General features: G+C 46.3%; 1 protein-coding gene across 1 annotated transcript; it reads left to right on the forward strand.

Annotated features, from left to right (window-relative positions):
• Nucleotides 1-4,501: 4,501 nt before the first annotated feature.
• Nucleotides 4,502-7,493, forward strand: SPMIP10 (sperm microtubule inner protein 10). The gene is made up of 3 exons (XM_006145527.3): nt 4,502-4,619; nt 5,134-5,242; nt 7,249-7,493. Exons 1-3 carry the CDS (start codon nt 4,534-4,536, stop codon nt 7,456-7,458), a joined length of 405 nt encoding a protein of 134 aa, XP_006145589.1. The 5' UTR covers nt 4,502-4,533; the 3' UTR covers nt 7,459-7,493.
• The last annotated feature ends 4,936 nt before the right edge of the window (nt 7,494-12,429 follow it).

The raw sequence follows: 12,429 nt of genomic DNA on the forward strand, positions 1-12,429 counted from the left end.
TAATCATTTTTAACGTTAATTTTTTTTGACTCCTTACTAATTAACTTGGTCCTATACTAAATACTGAATGTCATCCACTCCTGTGTATTACCATGAACATTTATAATTCCCAGCAGCGGCCTACGAAAGACTCTTATGTTAAGGAAGTGAGGTATTTAAAATGCTCACATCTGCGTGAAATTTTAAATTACTCATTCTTATTAGTGAAGAAAATAAAGGTAGATTACTTAAGATGTTTCAAGAATTAAGTATAATTTACAAAATATATTAAGCAAAAAAATACTTAATAAGGTTTTGTATATTAAAATACATTAAGCAAAAAATGTTTAATTCAACAGTTATAAACTACTCTTTACAGATAGTGTATTCGAAGTCTAGTGGTTCCTAAAAATACAGTCACTGAAGTTGGAACTAAGGAAAATGGTTACTGGTTGCTTTTTATTTATAAAGAATACAAAAATAAAATTAGTTTTTTGACAGTCCTTAAATGAGCTTTAAGTGACTTCATTTTTTTAAAGAATTATTTAATAGTGTTACTTTTTTTTTAAATTTGACCAGATGAGACAGAGATAAAGGAAAAAACTGCCAGGCCTGGGATTTGACTCGTGTCCAGCCATGTGGGAGTTCAGTGCCCCAACCACCATGCCACCTGCTGGCTCTGTGACTTCTTTTTTTTTCAAGAGAGATTTTTGCTATTGGGTGCGTGCACTTAACCGAGAGAAAACGAGAGATCATCCCTCAGGGCAGATGGCCACACTGCAGTCCCTTTTCCATTCTCTCGGGATTTAGGGCATGCACACACAGGCACCCCCATGTCAATTTTAAGCCGCTAGGTCCCACCTTGAACTGTGATCGGTTATGTGGGAGTCCAGCAGCATAACCATTACAGCATGTGCTGGTCTCCTGACTTCATGTTTAATTCATTTAAATTTGACCAGAGGAGGCTGGCAGGTAGCATGGTGGTTATGGGTGCTAGACTCACATGGCTGACCACGGTTCAAGTCCTGGACCTGGTGGCTTGCTTTCTCACTTTCCCTCTCTCTCTCTCTGATCAAACTGGAAAATAATAATGTTAAATAATTTTTTTTAAAAATTTGACCAGAAATGGACAGAGAGAAAGTGAGAAAGCAAGCCATCAGGTCTGGGACTTGAACCGTAGTCAGCCATGTGGGAGTTCAGCACCGTTAACCACCTGCTGGCCCTGTTGTTTTTGGTGTTATTATTTAATTATTTTTTGAGAGATTTTTTTCCTATAGGGCACATGTGCTTGCCAGAGAGACAGCCAGAAGTCACCCCCCAGGGGGGATGGCCACTCTGCAAACACTTCCCCTCCATTCTCTTGGGATTTTGAGCATGCATGGATACATGCCCAGCATGAGTTTTAAGCCACCGGGTCTGGAACTGCATTGACTATATAGGGATCTAGGCATACCATTACACCACCTGCTGGTCCAGTGACTTCACCTTTTAATCTCAAATATCCTTTCATAAGATCACTGTAACCCAGGGGAGAAAGGCTGTCTAAATGGGGAGCAATATTCTTGGCAGATTATTTCAGAGGAGATTTTAAAGGTAGAATACATTAGGCAACAGCATTCAGAAGAATTAAGTGCCATGTGCTCATGAAAATACTCTTTTCTAGCTAGAGTTATGGTTTTTAAAGTGTATTAATACCTGAAGCTACTTTCTTTTTAGAGAGATTTTTGCTACAGGGTGCGTGTGTTCACAGCAAAGACGGAGACAGAAAGTGAGAAGTCACCTGCGGGAGGTGGGGGTGGACTGGCCACACTGTGATCCATTCTCTTTCGGGGTCTTGGGCACGCATGCATCTGCACCCAGGACTTGACCCTGGTCAATTATGTGTGAGTCTGACGACGTAACAATTGCGCCATCTGCTGGTCTCAAACTTTATTCTTTAAGATTGCCCCTGTCGCTCACCTTCCTGGTTAGTCAGTAGTTTTTTTGTTTTGTTTTGTTTTGTTTTTAATTAATTATTTTTTTAAAATTCCATTTGTTATTTTTTTAAAGAATTATTTTACTAAACTTAATTTTGTGTATGTATGTATGTATTTATTTTAATTTAACCAGAAAGGGACAGAGTGAGAGAGAGGGAAAGTGAGAAAGCAAGCCGCCAAGTCCAGGACTCGAACTGTGGTCGGCCATGTGGGAATCCAGCACCCTTAACCATCACACCACCTCCCACCCTGGTAGTTGTTTAACATTTGAAAACTACACCAGCCTCTGGCTTGTTTGTTTTTAGGTTTTTGCCACAGGGCATGTACACTCACTGGGGAGAAACAGGGTGAAAGATCACTCCCCAGAGGGGATGGCCACGTCACAATCCCTTTTCCATTCTCTTGGGAATTGGGGCATACCCATACATGCAGCTGGTGTGATTTAAAAAAATTTTTTTTTCCTTTTTTTTTTGGAGAGGTTTTTGCTATAGGGTGCTTGTGCTCGCCAGAGAGACAGAAAGCAAGAAATCACCCCCCAGGGGGGATGGCCACACTGCAGTCCCTTCATTCTCTCGAGATCTTGGGCATGCACGCACACACGCCCGGCATGAGTTTAAGCCACCAGGTCTGGGACTCGAACCACGGTCGACTACATGGGAGTCCAGTGACATAGCCATTACGCTAACTGCTGGTCCCAACCTGGTGTGATTTTTCAAGCCACCAGGCCCAGGACTCAAACCTTGGTTAGCCATGTGGGAGTCCAGCGCCTTTGCCACCATACCACCTGCTGGCCCCAGCACTTGATTTTTTTTTTTTTTTTTTTGCTTTAGAGAGAAAGAATGTGAGCAAGCACCCCCAGGGGAATGACCACAATCACTTCACTCTCAGGATTTGGGGCACGCACGCACAAGAACTCAGCCACCAGGTCTGGGACTCGAACTGCACAATTGACCATATGGGATCTAGCTGCCTTCACCACGCCCTCGGCCTGGCCTCAACACTTGAATTTTTAAGATTCTTTAAAAAAGCGTGTCAAGATTTTTTTTCTCCAAACCCTCTGGCTGTCCAAATCCAGGAAGTGTCCAAACCGTTCCCAGATGTGCGTGCAGTCCCTGCTCTCCTCAAGCCAGCATGCTCGGGGGAAGCCTCCGTGCGCAGCTGCGCCTACTGCTGGCTCGCAGGACTTTCGCTGCTAACCTCCCACCTTACTGTCATAGCAGTTTGGGTGTGCTGCTCACTTGTGCCCTATTTTCATTCAAATGAGTTTTGCTTTTTTTAGGTCTTATTCACGATAGCACATGTAAGAGAGCAAGAGGAACAGGATCTTGTCACACTGACCCCCCTGACCCCCGCCCTCCAGCTCGGGATCATAGACATGCACACACACACCTGGTGTGTTTTCAGCCCAAGTGGGGATCTGGCTCAGGTGGGGCCTGTGGCACGCTGCCTGCTGCACCCCCAGGCTGGGCCTAAGAGTTTCTGTAATCTAAAGTATTCCACAAAATCACCACCCTTAGGGGATAAAATGGGTTGGACTGATTTGGGTTTAAGCAAATTAGATTTGCATCTGAAGTGTGAATAAGGGCAGTAAAACCACAGGAACGAACTGCATGTGATGTATAAAGAGGAATAGGGTCTTGACACTGTGATCTTCCCGTTTCCGTGAGCCTGGGTCGTGGGCACATGCTTGCCTATATTGCAAACCTGGAAACCCTGTGTGAGTCACCCCTGCAGAGTGTCACACTTTTATTTATTTGTTTAGTTTTTTTTTTTTTTTGGTTTTGTTTGCTTTTTTTTGCTATAGGTTGAGTGTGCACGCCAGGGCAGGGGGAGTGAGAAATCACCCTTGAGGCAAGCTGGCCACACCCCAATCACTTCTGCTCTATTTCCACTCTTGGGATCCTGGGCATGCATATAAATGCACACACAGCTAGTAAATTCCTCAAACCACCGGGTTTGGGATTTGAACCCGGAAGCTAACTATGCTGGATCCAGCCACCCAACCCAGTACACCACCAGAGTGGCACCTTTTATCCCTGTGCCACTGTATATTACTATTTTTTTTTTTTTGGAGAGGTTTTTTTTTTTTTTGCTTTAGGGCACTTGCTCTTGCCAGAAACAGAGAGAGACAGAGAGACAAAAAGCAAGAAATCACCCCCGGGGGGATGGCCACGCCGCAGTCCCTTCTCCTCCATTCTCCTCTCGGGATCTTGGGCACGCACGCACTCATACCCAGCGTGAGTTTAAGCCACCAGGTCCGGGACTCGAACCGCGGTTGACTACTTGGAAGTTCGCAATATAGCCATTACACTAACTGCTGGTTCCTGTATATCCCTATTTTTTAGAATAGTTTTGTCAAATTTGTGAAGTGTTTGCCAACATTCTCATTTTTTAATGACTCCTAAGAATTATTTACTCAAGAAGGGATGAAAATAGAGCTCGGCATGCTTCGCCCGCTGCTCACGTCACCGCCAAGGGCTGCAGTGAGGGGAGCAAACATTGTTACATCAGAGCGGCAGGGTCACAATCCGCCCAGCTGGAGCAGTTCCACCTGAGAATCTCATCACTGCTGGCAGTCATGGCCTCCGGGAAAGACACTTGTCCTACCTTACCGAAGCTCGCCACCACCTGCTCCGCTGAGAATTCAAACAAACCGGTTACCAGGTGAGGACTTGAGGGTGCTGGGGGGTTGTTTCACAGTCTGAGAGCCCACAGATGAGGACAGTCACTGCTCCCCTGTGGCACCTCTACAGAAAGCTTGAGGTTCCAGAGGGAAATACATGCGTATGCAGAAGAGCAGTCTGACCTGCTGCGTGCGAATTCAGAAGCAAGTCAGTTACGCTTTTGGCGACGGGTCAGACTTCCTTCAGGTGAAGGGCAGGTCTGCAGCCAGGCCCGGTCCATTGCCTTCATGAAAATCAAGTTAAAATGGACATCGTGGGCAAATTATAAAGGACGACATCCAGTTGGAGGCCAGATCCATCCCCAGCCTGACTGGATTCTGTGATCCTGGGGGATTTAATGTGGATTATCAGTTAGGTGTGCCTGGATGGCTCACCTCTGTCCTGCAGGCAGGTGCTGGGGTCTGAGCTTCGTGGACACACGGCTGCTTTAATTTACTAGAATAAAGCTAAAACAACGGAATTGAACTCGGAACACTTGTTTTCCTCATCCTTAGGTATGAGGCTATTCATTTACCACGGTTTTCATTAAAGCAAGGGATGATCCCAAGACGGTATGTGATGCCTTGGAAAGAAAACATGAAATTCAGGAAGGTGAATCTGAAGGTATTTTTCCCATACTCACCTCGTTTTGCAGAAACTAGAGCATTTAATATAGCTATGAGTAGACATACAATAAAAAGAACAGCGTGGGGCAGGGACCAGCAGGTGGCGTAATGGTGACTTAGCTGGACTCACATGGCTAACTGCTGTCCGAGTCCCAGACCTGGAGGCTTGCAAATCACACTGAGTGTGTGTGTGTGGGCGTAATGATGACTTCGCTGGACTCTCACATGGCTAACTGCTGTCCGAGTCCCAGACCTGGAGGCTTGCAAATCACACTGAGTGTGTGTGTGTGCATGCCCAAAATCCCGAAAGGAGAATGGAGGAGAAGGGACTGCAGGGTGGCCATCCCCTCTGGATTAAATAAATAACTACATAAATAAAAATAGAAAGGAATTGCCAGTCATAAGATTACAGGACAAATTTATTTATTTATTTATTTTTTTTGGGGGGGAGAGATTTTCACTATAGGGCACATGCGCTCGCCAGACAGAGAGAGACATAGAGACAGAAAGGGAGATGGTCACACCGCAATCCCTTCTCCTCCATTCTCCTTTCGGGATCTTGGGCATGCACGCACACGCACCCGGCGTGAGTTTTAAGCCACCGGGTCCGGGACGCGAACCGTGGTCGACTACGTGGGAGTACAGCAACATAGCCATTACACTAACTGCTGGCTCCCAGGATAAATTTATTTTTTAAGAGAAATTTTTGCTATAGGGTGTGTGCGCTCACCAGAGAGACAGAGACAGAAAGCAAGAAATCAAGGGATGGCCACCCCACAATCTCTTCTCCATTCTCCTTTCCGAATTTTGGGCGCACCTGCCCACATATCCAGCGTGAGTTTCAAGCCGCTGGGGCCAGGATTCAAGCCACAGTCAGTCATATGGGAGTCCAGTGACGGAGCCATCTGCTGGTCCCTCAAAAGCTGTTATTTCTTCAGCAACAGTTGTAACGGCAGAATTATACTTCATATCTATTTAATACTTCAGAGCTGATAAGAGCTTTTCATTCATATGTTACTCACTACTCAAAGGATACTTTAATATGACAGGCCATGGTGCTGGGCGTTATCTTTTGTTTCTGTTTGTTATTTTTCCAGAGTGGGTGTGCCCTTGCCAGGGAGAGGGAGAAAGCACCCCTTAGTAGGGTATGGTCACACCACAGTGGCTTCTCTCCTGCTTCCCTGTTTTGGGGGGATATTGAACACATACGCACATGTGCTCAGGGCTGAGATTTTAAATGCTGGGTTGATTCTGTGGGATCCAGCTCCCTTAACCACCAGGCTATGGGGCCGGCCCTCCTTTTGATGTCTGAGAAACCTGAGTCTTACAGGGTAAGCGACTGCAGTGAGCTCCCATCAGAAAGTAAGCTGCAGTTCTCAGTCCGGTTCCAGGCTGATCACCTGCAGGGCCTGCAGACCACACAGTTCTTCCAAGAAGATGGGTTGTATGGAACCACAGAGCACTGGTTTTAGAAAAGGGATTTTTGAGGGGATCGGCAGGTGGCGTGGTGGTTAAGGTGCTGGACATTCCCACATGGCTGATGATGGTTCAAGTCCAGACCTAGTGGTTTACTTTCTCATTCCCCCCCTCTCTGTCTCTCTCGTCAAATTAAAATAAATGAATGAATGAATAAAGTTGAATAAAATAATTCTTTAAAAAAAAGAGAGAAGGGATTTTGAGAGGCCAGCAGGTGGCATAGCGGTTGAGGCACTAGACTGCCACATGGCCAACTGCGGTTTGAGTCCCGGACCTGGCGGTTTTCTTTCTCTCTCTTTCTCTCTGGTGAGCACATGTGCCCTGTAGCAAATTAAATAATAATAATAATTAATAAAATAAAATAAATAATTATTTTTTTAAAAGGGGGGGTTGGATATTGCTCTGTCTGCCAAACCTCCTTATCCACAACAATAGTTAGAAAAACTTTTGGAAAACTTCCATCCTGATCCAACAAGAAATTGACGCTTGATGAGACTGACCTGCAACTGGACTCCTTTCCTCTCGTAGCACGCGGACGTGTGTGGGATCCACGCTGGCCCTTTGGAAGACTCTCTGTTTTTGGATCACAGCGAAAGGCTTTGCCACGGGGAGGACCGTAAAGTTGTCTTGAGGAAAGGTCCGCCAGAAATAAAAATCGCAGACATGCCTTTGCATTCGCCTCTCTCCAAATACCAAAGCACCGTAATTTCCCACGGCTTCCGGAGGCGACTGGTCTGATGACCAAAGAATAAAGTGATAAAGTGTTTCGTCTCTTCTTTCTCTCCTCTGCTCAATGTTTAAGTCCATTGTACTTCCCTATTGCACTTACAAGTTCAGTTTGTTTAAGGGTCATTAGATGGTTACATAATTTCTAAAAAAGAAATATTTGTTTTATTTATTGTTACTATTGTTTATTTTTTATTTTTTCAAATTTTTTATAATTATTTTATTTAATTGTATTTATTCATTCATCTACTTAAATTTAGCCAGAGAGAGAGAGCAAGAGAGAGCAAGCAAGCCACCAGGTCTGGGACTCGAACCATGGCTGGCCATGTGGGAGTTTCCAGTGCCTTAACCACCACACCACCTGTTGTTCCCACTATTGTTTATTTTGATCAGAGAGAAACAGAGAGAGAGAGAGAGAATGAGAAAGCAAGCTGCCAGGTCCGGGACTCAAACCATGGTCAGCCATGTGAGAGTCCAGTGCCTTAACCGCCACACCACCTGCTGGCCCCCAATGACATGATTTCTAGCTGATAGAAGTTTTAGAAAAGAAACAGGCTCTGAGAACACCTGCGATGAAGTTGGGGCAGAGGGAGAGCTGTCTCCCTGACGTTCATTTCACAGCAAGTAGGGCAGACTGGCCCAGTCCCACTGTCTAGCCACACACCTTTCTTTCCCCTTCCTCCTTACTCACCCCTTCCCGTTCTCAGAGTCAGATGAGCCAACCTGAAACAACTGCAGGATGCGGAATTATTTTTGCTACTTGTCAACTGCCTCAAACACCCTTCTCTCTGACCCACTCCTCCCACACACACCCCGAGTGTCTGGACCTTGGTAACGAATCACCATGGTAATTAGAAGTGTTTGGGTCAGCTGGTGCATGGAGCCCCACACGGGGTGACTGTGCGATTGGCATCCCGGACCTGGCAGCTCGAGAGTCGCGCCAGGTGTGCGTGTGTGTGCCCAAAATCCTGAGAGCGAACTGCAGGAAAAGGCATTGTGGCGTGGCCCTCTGCCCAGGGAGGTGATTTCTATCTCCCCTTCTCTCCCTCTCTCTGGTGAGTACATGTGCCCCGTAGCAAAATCAAAAAATAAAAAAGTTAAAAAACAAAAAAGAGTCCAGGAAAGGTGCGTGACAGAACACCGAATGGCGAACTCCGAGTTTTTTTTTTTTGTGAATGACGAGAACGCCGGGCTATAGTGCTGGAAGCCAGGGCTACAGGTTTCCAGGGTTCTTTCTGGATGGAGGCGCTGCGGGCGATTTTTATTTCCAACCTCTGCCTTTGTAAATTACCTACAGCAAACGCTTCTCGTCATCAGAAAAGACGGAACGTTTTGCTCTTGGACACGCCAGGCCCGTGTGCTGAGTGTGCCCTCCGCCTGTCCCCACGCCAGAACCGCAGATCCCGCTGGGCGCCGGTCTCTGTGACTCCCACTTCGTATCGCTTTCTCCCGCCCCTGGCTTTTCCTCCCTGATTCATTTCCTCTGCCTAGTACTGCTGCTTCGCGACCAGAAGAGGTCTCTGTTGCATCACTGAAGAAAGAAAGAAAGAAAGAAAAAGCAGGACTTTTTTGATAAACTTGTTTTTCACTCTTTTTAGTGAGGCCAAACTTTTTTTTTTTTTGCTATAGGCCATGTGTACTCACTGAAGAGAGAGAAAGGGAAGTGAGAAAGCCCCCCAGGGTGTGGGAGGGGGTGCCCCAACACAAGCCCCTCCTCCTTTCTGCTATCTGGATGTTTAGGTGCGCACTCACACACACTCGTGTCGCATTTTCCAGCTTTAGGGTCCAGGACTCGAACCACAAAGTCAGTCTGTGGGATCCAGCCGCTTGAACAAGCAGGCCGCCAGCTAGCCCAAGGGCAAACTTTTCATTACAGCCATGACATCATGTATGAGCTAGAGCTATTCCCATAGGGCGCAGTCGGAGGTAGGAAGCCCGCAGTGCCTGTAACCAGCGCGTTCTCCAGCAGAGGGTCGAGGGTCACCAGCAGAGGTACGTTCCACCCCCTCGGGCTTCTCATCCGTGCCTGGCACTGCGCTGGGCTTCGGAGGAGCTTCATCTGTGTAAAAAGTGGACAGCAGAGAAAGGGAAAACAAGAACATTTAACAGGAAAATACCTTCTCCAAGGACAAATGAAAAGCCATTAGTGTGGGGGCCAGCAAGTGGTGTAGTGGTTAAAGCACTGGACTCCCACATGGCTGATAGAAGTTCGAGGCCTGGATCTGGCAGTTTGCTTTCTCTTTCTCTGGTGAGTACGCATGCCCTATAGCACCTTGAAATAATAATAATATAAATAAATCAAAAGAAAATATTTGGAGCTCCAGAAAGGATGGGTTTGGGGATTCAAGCAATCTGGGTTCACATTCCGACTCCATGACTTACGATGTGACTTGAAGCAAGTTCCACATGCCACATGCTTCTCCCTCCGTGTCTCATCTGGAAAATGGGGATGCTGACAGCTAATCACGGGGTGGTGGTTGTAAGTATCTATTAGATAAATGGGCATAAATTGCTATGCCTGGCTCCACAGTACTAAATACGACTCTATTATTGCGATTGGGCCCTGGAGAGGCCTAGCCACACCGGAGGTGGCCTGAGTCACACTGAAGCCAAATTATGACTGATTTAGCAGCAAAGTGGAGTTTTCCCAGTGGAAGAATATAGTGCATGCGAGAAGTAACCAGTTCCTAAAGATAGGGGCCAGTAGATGCTATAGCAGCTACATAGCTGGCATGGCTGACCGCAGTTTGAGTCCCAGATCTGGTGGCTTGAAACTCACACTGGGTGCAGGTGTGTGCTTGCCTAAGATCCTGGGAGGAGAACTGGAGAAGGGACTGTAGTGTGGCCATTCCCCCAGCAGGTGATTTCTCAGGTTCCCTCTCACTGTCTTTGGCTCTGTCTCTAGCAAGCACATAGCCCTAAAACAAAAATCTCTTAAAAAAAATAGTCCCTAAAGATGGAAAAATAATTATTTTTTGAGAGGTTTTTGCTATAGGGCACATGCGCTCACCAGAAAAACACAGAGAGACAGAAAGCGAGAAATCACCCTCCAGGGGGAATGGCCACGTCGCAATCCCTTCTCCTCCATTCTTTCCTCGGGATCTTGGGCATGCACATGCGCCTGGTGTGAGTTTAAGCCACTGGGTCTGGGACTCAAACCGCGGTCGACTACATGAGAGTCCAGTGACATAGCCATTACGCCAACTGCTGGTCCCTCTTTCTTTTGTTTTTAAAGAGATGGTTTTTGTTGTTGTTGTTTTTCTGCTCTAGGGCATGTCCACTCGATGGAGAGAAAGAGAAACAGAAAGCGAGAAATCATGCCCCTGGGGAAATGGCCATATTGCAATCCCTTCTCCTCTATTCTCTCAGTGTGAATTTTAAGCCCCCACATCCAGGACTCGAACAATGGTCGACTACATGGGATTCCAGTGATATAACCATTATGTCATCTGCTGGACCATGACTTCCCTATTTCTTCTCTTTTTTTCTTAAATTATATTATTTAACTTTATTTATTTTTAAAATTTGACCAGAGAAAGAGAGAGAGTAAGTGAGAAAGCAAGCTGCCAGGTCCAAGACTCAGACTGCAGTCGGCCATGTGGGAGTCCAGTATCTTTAACCACCACACCACCTGCTGGCCCCTGTTTCTAAAAGTTATTTAATATTTCTAAATACCATCAACCGGGACTAGCAAGCAGTGTGGTGGTTAAGGTGATAGACTCCTGTAGAGCCAACTACAGTTCGAATCCTGGACCTGGCAGCTTGCTTGCTTTTTCACTTTCCCTCTCTCTCTTTGTCTCTCCCTGGTCTAATTAAAACAATAACAATAATAATAAATAAAAATAAAATGACAAAGAAAGATAAGTTTAAAAAAGAAATACCATCAACTACTGGAGTCCTCATGCTCGCAGTTCTCCAAGTCTCAGAAATCACATCAGGTTCCTGCTCCCCGACCTCGCCATTCGCTGCCTCTGGTCAGACAGCTCCTCCCCAGCCCTGGCTGCCCGCCTGCAGGCCCACTCCTGGCCTCTGCTTGCTCTTTGCTGAGTCCTCCCTCCGGGGTGCTTCCTGCCCTCCGGGACTTCCAGCAGCGAGCCTCTGCAGATGCTCAGGACTGTGGAGTCAGGAAGGCTGTGTAACACATTAAAGTGGGGTTCACGCCACTGCCCCTCCTCTTTCATTCTCCTCTTGGGATTTTGGGGATGCAGACACATGTGTCTGGTGTGATTTTTAAGCCACCAGCTCTGGGAGTTGAACCATCCAGTAGGCCATGTGGGATCCAGCCACCGTAACCTCCATACCACCTGCTGGCCCACCTATAGCAATTTAAAAAAAGAAAAAAAGGTTAAAACGAGAAATCTCATGTTGTGTGTTGATATGCCTTTAAACTTCTTTCTTTTGGGGAGACCAGCAGATGGTGTAATGGCTACATAGCTGGACTTCCACATAGTTGACTGGTTTGAGTCCCAAACCCAGCAGCTTAAGTCTCACACTGGGCGCATGTATGTGTGGAGGAGAAGGGATTGCGATGTGGTCATCCCCCCCAGGGGGTGATTTCTCTGTCTCTCCCTGGTCAAATTAAAATAAAAATAATAAATTAATTAAAATTTAAAAAGAAAGATAAACTTCTTTGTCTCTCTCTATCTCTATACCAAAAATCTCTCCAAAAAAAATTTTTTTTTTGGAGAGGTTTTTACTATAGGGTGTGTGCGCTCGCCAGACAGACAGAGAGAGACAGAGAGACAGAAAGCAAGAAATCATCCCCCGGGGGGATGGCCATGCCGCAATCCCTCCTCCATTCTCCTCTCGGGATCTTGGGCACGCACGCACACGTATCCGGCGTGAGTTTAAGCCACTGGGTCCGAGACTCGAACCGCAGTTGACTACGTGGGAGTCCATGACAATAACTGCTGGTCCCCCCCGCCCAATATTTTTTCTTTGATTTAGTTTTCTTTCTTTCTTTCTTTCTTTCTTTTTTTCTTC

This window comes from Tupaia chinensis, unplaced genomic scaffold (genome assembly GCF_000334495.1).
Source record: "Tupaia chinensis unplaced genomic scaffold, TupChi_1.0 Scaffold000152_1, whole genome shotgun sequence".
NCBI lineage: Eukaryota > Metazoa > Chordata > Mammalia > Scandentia > Tupaiidae > Tupaia > Tupaia belangeri.

Coding starts and splice junctions, on each gene's coding strand:
- SPMIP10 (XM_006145527.3), top strand. CDS start 4,534: ATGGCCTCCGGGAAAGACACTTGTCCTACCTTACCGAAGCTCGCCACC. Junction 4,620..5,133: donor TCAAACAAACCGGTTACCAG/GTGAGGACTTGA, acceptor CCTCATCCTTAG/GTATGAGGCTATTCATTTAC. Junction 5,243..7,248: donor TCAGGAAGGTGAATCTGAAG/GTATTTTTCCCA, acceptor TTCCTCTCGTAG/CACGCGGACGTGTGTGGGAT.